Genomic DNA, 13,865 nt, shown 5'->3' with positions numbered 1-13,865 from the left:
AGAAGGAAGAAAACACTACGCATTACAGGAAAAATTACTGAAATAGAGAATAAGAAAAAGAATAGGGAAAACACAACAAAACCAAAAGCTGATTCTTTGTAAAGATCAAAACTGACAAACCTGTACCTAGATTAATATGTTATCAGTATCATCTCAACAGATGATCATGTTAATAAACACATAAAAGGCATCTGACAAAATCCAACATCCTTTTAAAAAGCGTTCAGCAAAGTAGGAATAGAATGGAGCTTCCCCCATCTGATAAAAAGCATCAGTGAAAAACTCACAGCTAAGAAACACATTTAATGCCAAGAGACTGAAAGCTTTCCCCTTGAGATCATTAACAAGACAAGGATACCTGTGCTAACGTTCTATTTAAACGTACTGTAGATTCTAGATAGAACAATTAGACGAGAAAAAGAAAAGGCGTTCAATTAGAAAGGAAGAAGTAAAATTATCTCTATTTGCAGATAATACAGTTTTGTACATGGAAAATCCTAAAGAATCCATATACAAAAAAAAACAAAAACAAAAACAAAAAAAAAACAAACCCACAACAACTATTAGTGCTAATAAGCTCAGCAAGATTGCAGGAAAACACAAGATTGCAGAATCATAACACAAAAATTCACTGTATACACTAGCAAAGAAAATTCGAACATAAAATTTAAAAACAACTACATTTGCAACAGCATCAAAAATAATACTAGAGAAAAAAAATTTAACAAAAGAAGTCCAAGATTTTCGGCATTTGACTTGCAGCAAAAAGTACAAAACATCTTGGAAAGAAGTTATGAAGACACAAATGAATGTAGACACCCCATGTTCATGGATTGGAAGACTTAGTATTGTGTAGCTGGTAACACTCCCCAAATTGATCTAAAGAGCCAACACCATCGCTATGCAAATCCTAGCTGGGTTTTGTTGTTGCTGTTGCTGTCATTGTTGTTTGCGGGATTTTTTTTTTTTTGCTGAAACTGACAAGCTGATCCTAAAATCCAAGAGGAAATGAAAGCGACCCATCATTTCCTGATTTCAAAATTTATATGAAATGTCCAGGCTAATCTATAGAAACAGAGAGTAGATTAGTGAACGCTAATGAGTAAGCAAGGAGTGAGAGAATAGAAAGCTGAGTGCTCAAGCGTACAGGGCTTCTTTTCTGAGATGTTAAAAATGTTCTAAAATTGACTACGCTGGGAGTTCCCGTCGTGGCGCAGTGGTTAACGAATCCGACTAGGAACCATGAGGTGCGGGTTCGATCCCTGCCCTTGCTCAGTGGGTTAACGATCCGGCGTTGCCGTGAGCTGTGGTGTAGGTTGCAGACGCGGCTCGGATCCCGCGTTGCTGTGGCTCTGGCGTAGGCCGGTGGCTACAGCTCCGATTCAACCCCTAGCCTGGGAACCTCCATATGCCAGGAGCGGCCCAAGAAATAGCAACAGCAACAACAACAAAAGACAAAAAGACAAAAGACAAAAATAAATAAATAAATAAAATAAAATTGACTACGCTGATACTTGCATATATCTGTGACTATACTAAAACCACTGGATTGTATTCTTTGAATGGGTGAATTGAATATATGTGAATCATATCTCAATAAAGCACTTAAACAAACCAAAAAAGAAATGAAGCTCTTTTAATCTTCTTATTCCTTCCACCTTCCTGAAAATTAATAAAGCTAACAGGGCTAAACAAGGCAGAAGTTTGCACTAAGGGCAGAGGTGAGGAGCTGCGGTAGCCAGGAGGATGGCAAGGCCCTGAGATGAGTCAGGAGCAAAAGCAACATGATGCCAAAGACTTAGGAAGGTGAGGAGGGTGTTCCACCCAACTGGATTAGCCAAGGCAGTTCGCACTGGAGGCAGAGGTGAGGAGCTGCAGGAGCCAGTAGGATGGCAAGGCCCTACTCGGGCTAAACAAGGCAGGAGTTCGCACGAAGGGTAGCCGCGAATGCCTTTTCTTTTTCTTGCTTAATTGTTCTATCTAGAATCTACAGAATGTTTAAATAGAACATTAGCACAGGTATCCTTGTCTTGTTAATGATCTTAAGGGGAACGCTTTCAGTCTCTTGGCATTAAATGTGTTCTTAGCTGTGAGTTTTTCACTGATGCTTTTTTATCAATGTAGCTAATTTGTTGTATTAGTTTGTTAGGGCTGCCATAACAAAGTACCAAAGTCTGAGTTGTTTAAGCAACAGCAGTTTAGTTTCTCACAATTCTAGGTGCTAGAAATCTGAGCTCAAAGTATCGGCAGGGTTGGATTCTTCTGACACCTCTCTCCTTGCCTTATAAATGATGGACTTCTCTTCCTTGAATCTTCACATGGTCTTCTGTATGTCCATGTTTTAATTCCCTCTCCTTATACGCACAACATTCCTACCGTATTAGGATCCATCCTAATAACTTCACTAGAGTTCACCTATTTAAAAACCCTATCTAAAATACGGTTATTCTGAGCTACTGGGAGTTAGAATTTCAACATATTAATTTTGGAGGAACACAATAATAATAATAATAATTCAGTCCATAATATACTTCAAAATTTAAAATGACAAGGGATGGTGAGAGCATATGCAAAACAAATAAACTGTTTTCAGTAATTTTATGAGTAGGGTAGCACTGTTGTTCTTAGACTGTTATATTTATAATTATGGGCTTTTCTTTTCTTTCCTTCTTTTTTTTTTTTTTTCCTTTTTCTTTTTAGGGCCACACCTGTGGCAAATGGAAGTTCCCAGGCTAGGGGTCGAATCGGAACTGTAGCCGCCAGCCTTCGCCACAGCCACAGTCAAGAGAGATCTGAGCCTCATCTGTGACTTATGCCACAGCTCTCAGCAACGCCAGATCCTTAACCCACTGAATGAGGCTGGGGATCGAACCTGTGTCCTTATGGATACTAGTCAGATTTATTTCTGCTGAGCCACTGGAACTCCGTGACTTTTCTAATGCAAACATCTTCTGTGTACTTGCAATAAGAATTCTCAATGTGGCAGAAGGGAGATATAGACCTAACTAAGAGGAAATCAAGATGAAATAACAGCAACTCCTAAATTTCCCACTAATAAAAACCAAGATTCCTGGAGTAATAGCTGATTTGATGAAGAAGCAATAAAACGTTCAGGATGAGCTAGAAACATCATCATAGGAATAACAAGCAAGCTATCAAAGACTACAGAGTCGTGTCAAATGGACTAAAGGACCAACAGGAAGAGACAGCCATCGCTGACCAGAGCTGGAGCCATCTGAACTTTAAAAGAAAAAACACAGTAACTGCTATAGACTGAAGCACCTCCAACACATTTAAATCCATGAGTTTATAATGACACTTTAAAAGTAGTAATTGGAGACCTCTGAAGAATGAGGACATGGCGTTCGATTATACTGCTTCATTATAGTGGTCATTAGGTAGTATTGTTAGTCTGAGCTGGTAGAGGAGAAAGTTGTTAGCATAAACAGAATGCACAATAACTGATAAAGACCTGGTAGAAGTTACTTATTTTAAGGCCAACGGGTAAAAATTGCTTGGAGTTGCTGCTGTGGCCCAACAGGATGGGTGATGTCTATGGAGCACTGGGATGCAGGTTTGAGCCCAGGACAGGCACAGTTAGGTTAAGGGTCCAAGCTGCGGCTCAGATCTCAGCCCTGGCCCAGGAGCTCCATATGCCGCGGGACAGCCAAAAAAGAAAATAAAAAAATTATTTGATTATGGGTAACAAAATGAGCCTTTGCTGAAGGCACTGCACTGGGGGAATGAAACTAGAACTTTGAAAAACTAAACACTTTTCTCATCATTCATTAAGAAATGAAATATAGTATAGCTACAACTATCATTGAAATACAGTACAGCTACAACTTAGTATGCCTGATATTTTAAAGTAAATAGAGCTAAACAAATATGATCAAATGAGTGGTGTATTCTGCAAAAGAATCCCCTTAGACTTCTTACACATATATTCTAATACTCAAAACATTCCTTATATCTAGAATTTTTAAAAATTACTTTCAGAATCTATAGTTTTTAAAAAGATCTTTATTAACAGTTCTTGCAGTTTGTTGACTTTTTTGAAAAAAACATATTAACTTCTATTACGAACTAAAAATGAGATTCTTAAAATTTCAACTTTGACAGATATGAAACAATTTAAAAACCTTTAAATGTGTATTGAGAAAACTATGCTTTTAAAAAAAAAAGCATGTTTGTCATTATCAAAGAGTCTGAAGATAATAAAAACTTCTGATCGAAGGGCAAAAAGCAAGCCTTTGAGGATTTCAGCTTCACTCTCGTTCATTTCCTAAAGCTAGAACTTTATATTCATTTCTTCTTGTCGATGGCTAAATCAGATGATGGGAGAGATGGTAAATGTGAATTTACTCGGCCTCACCCTGCTCAACCTCTGGAAGGACTAATTCTCAGCTGGTGGATCTGTTTCTCCTGTCTCTGCCACCCTGAGGTAGGGTCTCCTGGGCATCCGCATCGGTAACTGAAGCTGGGGCCCTAACAACATTCAGGTGCCTGCTGACCTTGCTCTCCTCTCCTTGATTTTCCCCATCCTCTTCATCGTGGTCCTCTCTAGGCTATCTTGGGTGACGTGAGCCCTTGTGGAATAGTGGTATATAAACCTGGATACGTAACTGTCTTACTGATCTACCTTCTTCTCTTTAATTTGTCAGCATCCTCCACCACTCCTCCATACACAGGAGGGCTGGAATACTGTGGTGGACACCCATAGGGCTTCCAGGTAGTAAAGTGACCACAGTGGCCTGCTGTAGGACCAGACTATTTGTTCTGGCTCTTGCGAGCACACGCTGAACCCTCATTCCTTTCCCTATTCTCCTTATTCTGGTCATTCTGCTGTTAATCGGGTGGCGGACTCCTGTAATGTGGCTAGTGTCTATCATGGTATTCATTGCCTGGCATTAGAACTCCACCAGAGCCTGGAATATTTGCTGCTTCCATACCCTTTTTTCCTTTCAGCAACAGCAAACTCTAAATTCCTCTATCTTCCACACTGCAAAGTGTTTTACTTTCCGGAGTTATTCTTCTTTAGGGCAGTCTGGTGTACAAATACAGCTTCCTTGGTGTCATTCACGATGAAATCACATCATTTTCTTACACTGAATCGATTTTAATGTTCCCAAAACCTTCACTGTGATGAGTTTCTTGTACCTGCAGTCAGCACAGATGTGAGGCCACCAGGGCCACCACTTCTCATGATGCCACCAGGCTGGGCCTCAACCTGGATGCTCACGGTTGCAATGATGGTGACTGAATCAGCTGAGGCAGATGTGGCTCCTTTGGGAGATGATGCTGCTGCTCAGGGTCTCTGGGGTTGGCTCTCACTCCCCCTACCAACCCAAGTCTACAGCATTGTAAATTATGTTGTTGAAGGCAATCTGTCATCCTCAAGGGATTGACTGAATTTTTGGAAAAAGACAAAAGATCTGAAGCCATGCTTGATGAATTAATAGGTGTCATAAAACCACCTTTCATCAAAAATATAGTTTAGTTCTAAAGTAATGGGAAATGTTTCCTTGTGCCACTTAAAAACTGACCCTGCAGGCAATTCCAAAAGAGAAATGGAATTAACTTGAAAAATGGTAGTATATTTTGAATATGTATATATCTTCCAAAAGATACTGGCTAAAAAGGAAAATCATTTGAAATATTAGAGTTTAAAAACAAAGCTCCCCATTTTACAGAGCAAGTTTATATAACCATATTTCACATGCACATTAAGTAGATACTACTCAAATTTTTATTTCTATAAAATTTTATTTATGAATATATAACACACAAATATGCATATAATCATAAAAGGAAATAATTAGGACGTCAGACAAAACCAACTACATGTAAACAGTTCCTCAAAAGAAAAAAATGGTAGTTCCTGCTGTGGAGCAGTGGGTTAAGAGTCCAACTGCAGCTGCAGCAGCTTGGGGCACTGCAGAGGCATTGGTTCGATCCCTGGCCCCAGTGCTATGGGTTAAAGGATCCAGGGTTGCCACAGGTGTGCTGTAGGTTGCAGCTGTAGTTCAGATTCAGTCCCTGGCCTGGGAATTTCCATATGCTCCAGGTGGAGCCATTAAAAAAAAAAAAGGAAAAAATGATGGAAATGAGGAAATGAAATGGATGGAATTTCACACACAAAAAAGGTAGTGTCTTGGTATAAAATGTACTACAGAATGAAACAAGAAAAACCAAACAACTATGCAGTGTCATACATTTAATATTTCTCTCTGAATTTGGAAAGGACACTACTGTCTTCATTAAATGAAAGTTTTTTTCCCTCACTTCAACTAAGTGTCTAAGGTGTAATAAGCAAGAGCACTCATGACCTCCATACTGCTAAATGCAATAGCCATTTCTCAGTTCTCAACTTATTCAACCCGTCAGCAGCATTTGACAGTAAATCATTTTTTCTTCTTTAAATACTTCCGGGACACCATACTACCCTGCTTTTTCCCTTACTCGCTTGATCTCCTAATTTTCCTTTGATGGGTTCTCCTCATCTCTGCAACCTCCAAACACTGGCTTTCTCAATTACTCTGTTATCTTCTGTCTCTCAATTCACTTCACTGGTACCTAAATCCAGCCGCGGGGCTTTAAAATCCTATCTATACCCTGTCAACATTAAATTTCTATCTCCAACCCTGACTTCGCCCTTAAACTACAGACTTACTTTATTTCTCCATCCAGATGCTAAACAGGCATTTCAAATTTAATGTGTCAAAAATCCAACTCTTGATCGTCTTCCCCCAAACTTAGTCCTTTCAGGTCTTTACCATCTCAGTAAATACGAAATCCATCATTCAGTTGTTTGGGCATCGTTCCCTTTGAATCTTCTCCTGCTTGACTCATATTGATAGAAAATCCTACTCACTCTACTTCTAAAATCTATCAAAAGCTGTTCTCGTATTAGAATTTTATTCTATGTATACTTTATCAAAATCCAACCAAGCCCCATTGCTCTCCACTGCTATCAGCCTTGTCTATAAACTCCCATCACCCTTCACCTAAATAGTCACAATAGCCTTCTAACCAGTCTCCTTATCTCCACTGATCCTTTTAATACTGATATCAGACCAAGCCCCTCAATGCTCTCCAAAGGCTCTTTCTCTCAAGAGTTAAAATACCTGCAGGTCTCAAGTTCATCTCTGAATTCATCTCATACTACTCCCTCTCTCACTCCCTCTATCCTAGTCACAGGGAATCACAGTAACAGTGTTCATCAATCCACCAAGATCCTAAATGGCTTTAACACATGCTCTCCCATTTGCCCTGAAAGCTCTTCCCCAGATATCCACGTAGCTGGCATCAATTTTATCTCCTTGAGGTCTTTAGTAAAACCTCCAATCGCTCTATTTAAAACTGCAGGCCACCACTTTCCCTGCTTTCTACCTGCTTTATTTTGCCCATTGTACTTATCACCACCTAGTACATTATATATTTTTCTTTTTTATTTTGTTTTGTTGTCTCTCTCCTCCCATGATAATGTATACCCTTCTTAACCTCCAGTAAAGAGAGGATTTTTTAAAATTATAGTTGACTTATAAGATACTAGTTTCAGACATACAACAGAATGAGTGATTCGTATTTTTTATAGATTACACACCACACAGTTATTATATATCAATGACAATGTTCCTTGCGCTGTACATTACATCCATGTAACTTACTTGTTTTATAACTAGTAGTGCGAACCTCTTAATCCCCTTGACCTATTTCATCCATCCTCCATCCTCTGCCCAGCAACCACTAATTGGTTCTCTGTACCTGCAAATGTTTTTGTTTTGGTATATTTGTTCATTCGTTTTGTTTTTTTAGATTACACATATTAAGTGAAAAAACATACAGTATTCATCTTTCTCTCTCAAGGTAGGGATTTTTGCCTGTTTTTTTTTTTTCACAATCATATCTCTAGTCCCTGAACACCTAGAATAATTGTGCCAATAAATAATATCTAATAATAAATATTTACTAAGAATGAATGAATGAATGATTTTTATTCATACTGTCTCACTCCACTGGATTACATTAATTCATTTTGTTTTTCCTTTCTCTTTCTATTAAGTATGTGCTGAATATATGTTACCTTTGACTTGAAAAAGAGTTCTATACAATGTGCTGTAGGGAAACTGAATCCATTTCAGAAAAAGAAAAATGACTTAGAATTTGTTAATCTCGTTTTGGCTACTGAGTTTCAGTCAATACTATTATATCCCAAACACTTTAAAAAATATGGAAACTTTGCAACTGTACCACTCCATTTATATACCCTCCTCAGGACCTACTGTTAGAGATGCCATATATATGACATTTACATACATTATAAACCAAAAAAAGACAGTGTAATATTTTTTGTTTAGCCAGTTGTATTTAAAGAAAATAAGAAAAAGGATTTTTATCTTTACCCATATAGCTATCATTTTTAATGTTCTTCATTTGTTCCTAATAAGCCAAATTTACTTCTTCAGTTTGTAGTATACATCTGGTAGCAACAAACTCCCTTAATTTTCATTTATAAGACAAAGAACATTTTTACTGGACGAAAAATTCTGGGTTGACAGGTTTTATTCCAGCTCTATGGCTCCTGATTACTAATGAGAAGTGTGCAGTTACTCAAATCATTCCTTCCCTTATTGATATCTAGTTTTTCTTTGCTTGCTTTCAAGATTTTCTCATTCCTTTGGTTTTCTGCAGTTTTATTATAATGTCAACTGTGGCACTCCTCGAATTTATTTTATTTGGAGTTTGCTGAATTTGTTCAGTCTATAAAATTTAAGTTTTCCACCAAATTTGGGAAAGTTTCTACCATTATTTTCTCAAATATTTTTTCTGGACCCTTTTCTTATACTTTTGTCAACAAAAACCTGATCAATACAGTCAATACAAGAAAAAAGCAGAAAATTTTATTCAAGCTAACGTGAGGATTATGACCCAGGACACAGTCTCTCAGGGAGCTCTGAGAAGTGTTCCCAAAAGGTGACTGGGGAGGTCATTACATAATATGATTTTGGTGAAGCAGGCACATGAAACCAAGCACACAACTCAGCAGAAGGCTGATGCTACTCATGAGGAACACACATCTTAGTTAATGGGATTATGCCTAATTATGGAAAGATGCAAGAATCCAGGTTCACAAAAAATTTCTCCTGAAAATAAGTATCTGAAGGTGGTTTTGACTGTTTCCCCAGAGCACAGAGCACCTCATCCTGATATTTACCCTGAATTCTTTTCAGAGTGTGTTACTGGTCAGTGACTGCAGTGGCTAACTGAAGAATTCTAAGGAGTAACATCGCTGGCAATAGAAGGAGAAAAAAATTGATCTTTATGGTTGAGCAGGTATTTCTGTCATTAGAGACGTCTGGTTAATGCATAATGCAGATGCGCAATGTACACCAGAGGAGAGGGAAGAGGTCAGAGGGCAGAGAAGAATCTTATGTTTCAATTTTCAAGCTTTGCCTTCAAATGTGAATTTTTATTTCATCACTTTGCATATCAGATTTCAAGATTTACAATTCTTCAGTTCTGTGCTTTTCCCCCAATCTTTACTATTTCTCTTCTAATGTTTCTATCAACCTACATGCAAGTTCATTTCTTTTTCAACTCCAATTCTGCTAATAAAAAAACAAAATTTCATTTTACTTTAGATATATAGTTTTAGTTCCAAATTTCCATTTGATTGTTTTTAACACCGTGGTTGATAATTCCCACCTATTAATTCAATAAAAGCAATTTTTTAATGTGATTAAACAAAGCCCATATATTTCCCTAGCCAGATATAATGCCAATTAAAAACTAATCATATATGTGAATGTAATACCTTACTTAAATAAATCTTTGTTTTTAAAGTAAAAAACAGGAATAATATAATAATTAAATAGTTTTGAAAAAAATTAGGATACACACTACTGTACTTCTTTGCCTACTGCAAAGGGCAAAAAAAAGTAGAAGCTAAAACTGAATAACTTCAGCTACATGTCATATTTTATATCATTTTCCTTCTAAATCATTAAATATGCGTTTCAAGTTATCTCTAACATTTCATTTGTTCTCAATATAAGATATATATTTCAAAATTTGAGATTTCAAATACCACATTAAACAATATGGTTTTATAAAATTTATTAGTTCAGAATTATGTCAAAAAAACAAAGCTTCAACATCAGAAAACTAAAGAATTTTAAAAAGCTAATGAAGGGAAAATAGTTTTAAAAAGGAAAAAGTGCCTCTGAAACAAAATGAAACATATAACAACATAGTTCCAAAATATAAAGATTACTTTTAAACCACTTTGACAAAAGAGAATCACTATAGAAGATACTGTATCACATTTCACACTAAAACTCTCCATAAAATTTATAATAAGATGGTTTTACTACCTTATATCCAGGTCCTAACTGATGAATTGCAAATATCTGTGCAGGGTTGAGGGCTTCACTGAACACATACACGGCACCAAGTTGACCACAAAATACCCTATTTGCATCAGCAGTTTCTGAAGATCCGAGAAAGCACTTGTCATAGCTCTGTTTTTAAAAAGTCATAAAAAAACCAAAGATTTTATTTTGTAATGACAAAATATTTAAGGATACATGCCTTCATTGTCAGGAATACTATCAAACAACAATAATGACAGAAGAAAGCAATAATTAAGACTCTGTGAAGAATTTAAATAATAAAAGTCAACTAAAGATTTTTTAGGAGAAGTTAATCAGTCCAATGTTTCATATTTATGGGCAAGCAAATAAATAACAACCATACACTCAATAATCATTTGACCAACTTTCCTCTACAGTTAAAAGTGAAAGGGCTTACGACTATTTACAAAAATAAAGCTAATTTTAAAACTATAATGATTTGTAATTGTCCACATATAAAGAATTATGGGAATAAAAGAGAACAACTATTTCAAATTTAACCATAAACTCAAAGGGCTGAAATTTTAAAATTCTACCTCATTTATCCACTATGGATGCATACCTCTACTTCCCTACATTAAGTTAAGGGCACAAAGAAAATCACTTCCCTCTCTTAGAGGAGTAGGTGTTATACAGAATCAAAAAAACAATACCACCAAAATTTGCTGACTAAAGCAGATGGTACAGAGCTCTCCATCTGGGGAGTTCAGCACCTAATAAGCCACACTTCACAAGACCTTTCCCACCCCTCCTTTGTAAATCTCTCCAATACTCGGCCCCACCTATCCAGACAATGAAAGCAGTCACTGCTCAGCATCCTTCCCCACCCTCACAGGTATTCCATACCTGAATCATGATAAACAAGACATTATGTATGTACAGGATCTTTTTGGTGGCTCAATAAAATAACCAAAAAAAAAAAAAATGTGAATGAGGTACAAAGAAACTCCGCATAAAATACCTAATCTTTAATTAAAATTATAGAAACTAAGAACTGACTGCATAAAGTATGCCTATATATGTTATTGCCCAGGACTCTTCATTTCTTGTCATACTATTACAAATTATTTAAAAATCCCCTTCTCTTTTCTTTAATACAACTATAAAGTAAATAACAGTCAACAAAATTACTCTATAATAAAAAGACTGTCGCTTTGGGGGATAAATATGAACCAGAATGTCATGTGACTATTCTAATTCTGAAAAAAATCATTCTCATAAATATTTATTGACTATGACCCAACTATTAGTTTCTAGAACAGAACAAGCAAACTACGCCCAACAAAGAACAGAGTAAATAGTAAATATTTCAAGCTTTGCAATCCACACCTGGTTTCTGTCATAGATTCTTCTTTGATTTTTGTTTGTTTTGTTTGAATCATTAAAAAAAAAAAAACTTAAAAAAATATAGTAAAAACCAAGATTCTTAGTTCTTAGGTCATACAAAAAGAGATCAAGGGTCAGATTTGGCCCAGGGGCTGTTTGCCAACCCCTGACCTAGGAAGCAAATGATAGGACTTTGCACACAGTGCTATTTAGGCGAATACAAGACAGAACAAGACACGATGCCTGCACTTAAGGAGCCTAAAGTTTAGAGAAATGAAAACAATCTTGGAAGTGAATTTTGCTTAAAAGATACAAGTTTTTAGTAAAACCATGCATGCTGGAAGGGTTGTAAATTGTTGAGCTTTTGGCATTAGAACACATTTTTTACTTCGGCTTTTTACAGGCCAGGATGGAGACAAGGAAAGTCCTAACGTAGAGAAATATGAGTTCTTGAAGTTTTAACTCCAGATTTCCTCTGTCTGGAATCCAACTGTGTAACCTCCTCCACTGCTAATATACTGGTCGAAACTAATGTTCTCAATTTGCTATCATCAAAATAAGTTATGATTTATTTTTAACTTTCCTGCTACTGTCACTGTTTCCCTTCAGAATATTCTCAATACTGCATCCTACCTCAAAGACTTTGCAGTCACTGCTCCCAATCAATGGCCTATTTCCTCCAAATATCCACATGGTTTTTTCCCTCCATTCTTCTCATTAAGACCATCTCTGGACCATCTGGCTTCTCCCTTCCCTACACTTTCTATATTTGTTCCCACTTAATTTTTCTCCATAGTATTTATCACCTTTTACTTAACTGATAATAGAGACATGTTATACTTATTCATTCTGAGGTCTTCCTTTCACACTGAAATAAGATGTAAGACATTTTTTGAGACTGTAAATGAATAGAACAGTTGCATTTATATTTTCGACCTAATACTTAATAATTTGGTCAAGCAATTTTTTTGTATCATTAATCATGTCTTTTAGCAATTTATACTAAGACTTAAAAATTCACCTGATAGAAAAAAAAAAAACTTCCAAAGCAAAACTATTCAGTTTCTATCAAACTATTTTATTATTCAATTCACATTATTATAAATAGTAATAAAACATTCACATATGTTAAAGCACAGATAAATAAAAACTTACATCGTTTGTGTTAACATGCCAAGCCATATCACCATAGGATACCAGCTGTCCATTAACGTAACACCGAATTTCACTGTTCCTCCATCGATTGTAAATGTGGACAATGCTGATCATGTACCACTTCAATGAAAAGAAATTAGGATATCAATATGCAATGTTTAATTATTATTATTTAAAATGCAATTATAACACTTACACCATACTACCAAAAATTGCTTTAAGAAATATTAATGATTATCTGCTATCATTTCTTCAAATTCCCTCTCCTCCTTCTCATTTTACAGATAAAAGAAATGATTCATAAAGAATAAACTTGTAGGCGTTCCTGTCGTGGCGCAGTGGTTAATGAATCTGACTAGGAACCATGAGGTTGTGGGTTCGGTCCCTGCCCTCGCTCAGTGGGTTAACGATCCGGCGTTGCCGTGAGCTGTGGTGTAGGTTGCAGACTCGGCTCGGATCCCGCGTTGCTGTGGCTCTGGCGTAGGCCGGTGGCTATACCCGAGCCTGGGAACCTCCATATGCCAAAGGAGCGGCCCAAGAAATAGCAAAAAGACAAAAAAAATAAAAATTAAAAAATAAAATAAACTTGTAGAGTTCCCTGATGGCTCAGTGAGTTAAGGATCCGGGATTGTCACTGCTGTGGTGCAGGTTCGATCCCTGGCCTGGGAACTTCTGAATACAACACAGCAGGCACCACAAAAAAGAAAAAGAAGAAATTTGTGATGGAGACAGAGTGAGAACCCTTTGAACCCTGGATTGATATTTCAGCCACTAAACCAAGATCCCAAAATTGTAGAAATACAATTATATTTGTGCTCATTCATTTAATAACATTTGCATTGTTCAAGGAACTGCAAATACCCAGTTTTGACAGAAAGACCATAGGTCTATTTATGGGGCAGTGGAAGAGCCATATATTATACAAGTTAACAAAAACAGAATTATGATGATTACTGTGGGGAAAAAAGA

General features: G+C 36.6%; 1 protein-coding gene across 15 annotated transcripts in view; it reads right to left on the bottom strand.

The window, feature by feature from the left end:
• Positions 1-13,865, bottom strand: part of NBEA (neurobeachin) — a 637,779-nt gene that overhangs the window by 531,089 nt on the left and 92,825 nt on the right. For all 15 annotated transcript variants that reach the window (XM_021065194.1, XM_021065195.1, XM_021065200.1 and 12 more), the window contains exons 7-8: positions 12,897-13,016; positions 10,377-10,523 (exon numbers count right to left, since the gene is read on the bottom strand). In XM_021065194.1, coding sequence (XP_020920853.1) covers positions 10,377-10,523; positions 12,897-13,016 — 267 coding nt within the window. The remainder of the gene's footprint in view (positions 1-10,376; positions 10,524-12,896; positions 13,017-13,865) is intronic.

Source organism: Sus scrofa, chromosome 11 (genome assembly GCF_000003025.6).
Source record: "Sus scrofa isolate TJ Tabasco breed Duroc chromosome 11, Sscrofa11.1, whole genome shotgun sequence".
Lineage (NCBI taxonomy): Eukaryota > Metazoa > Chordata > Mammalia > Artiodactyla > Suidae > Sus > Sus scrofa.
This window is presented reverse-complemented; position numbering and strand designations above follow the sequence as displayed.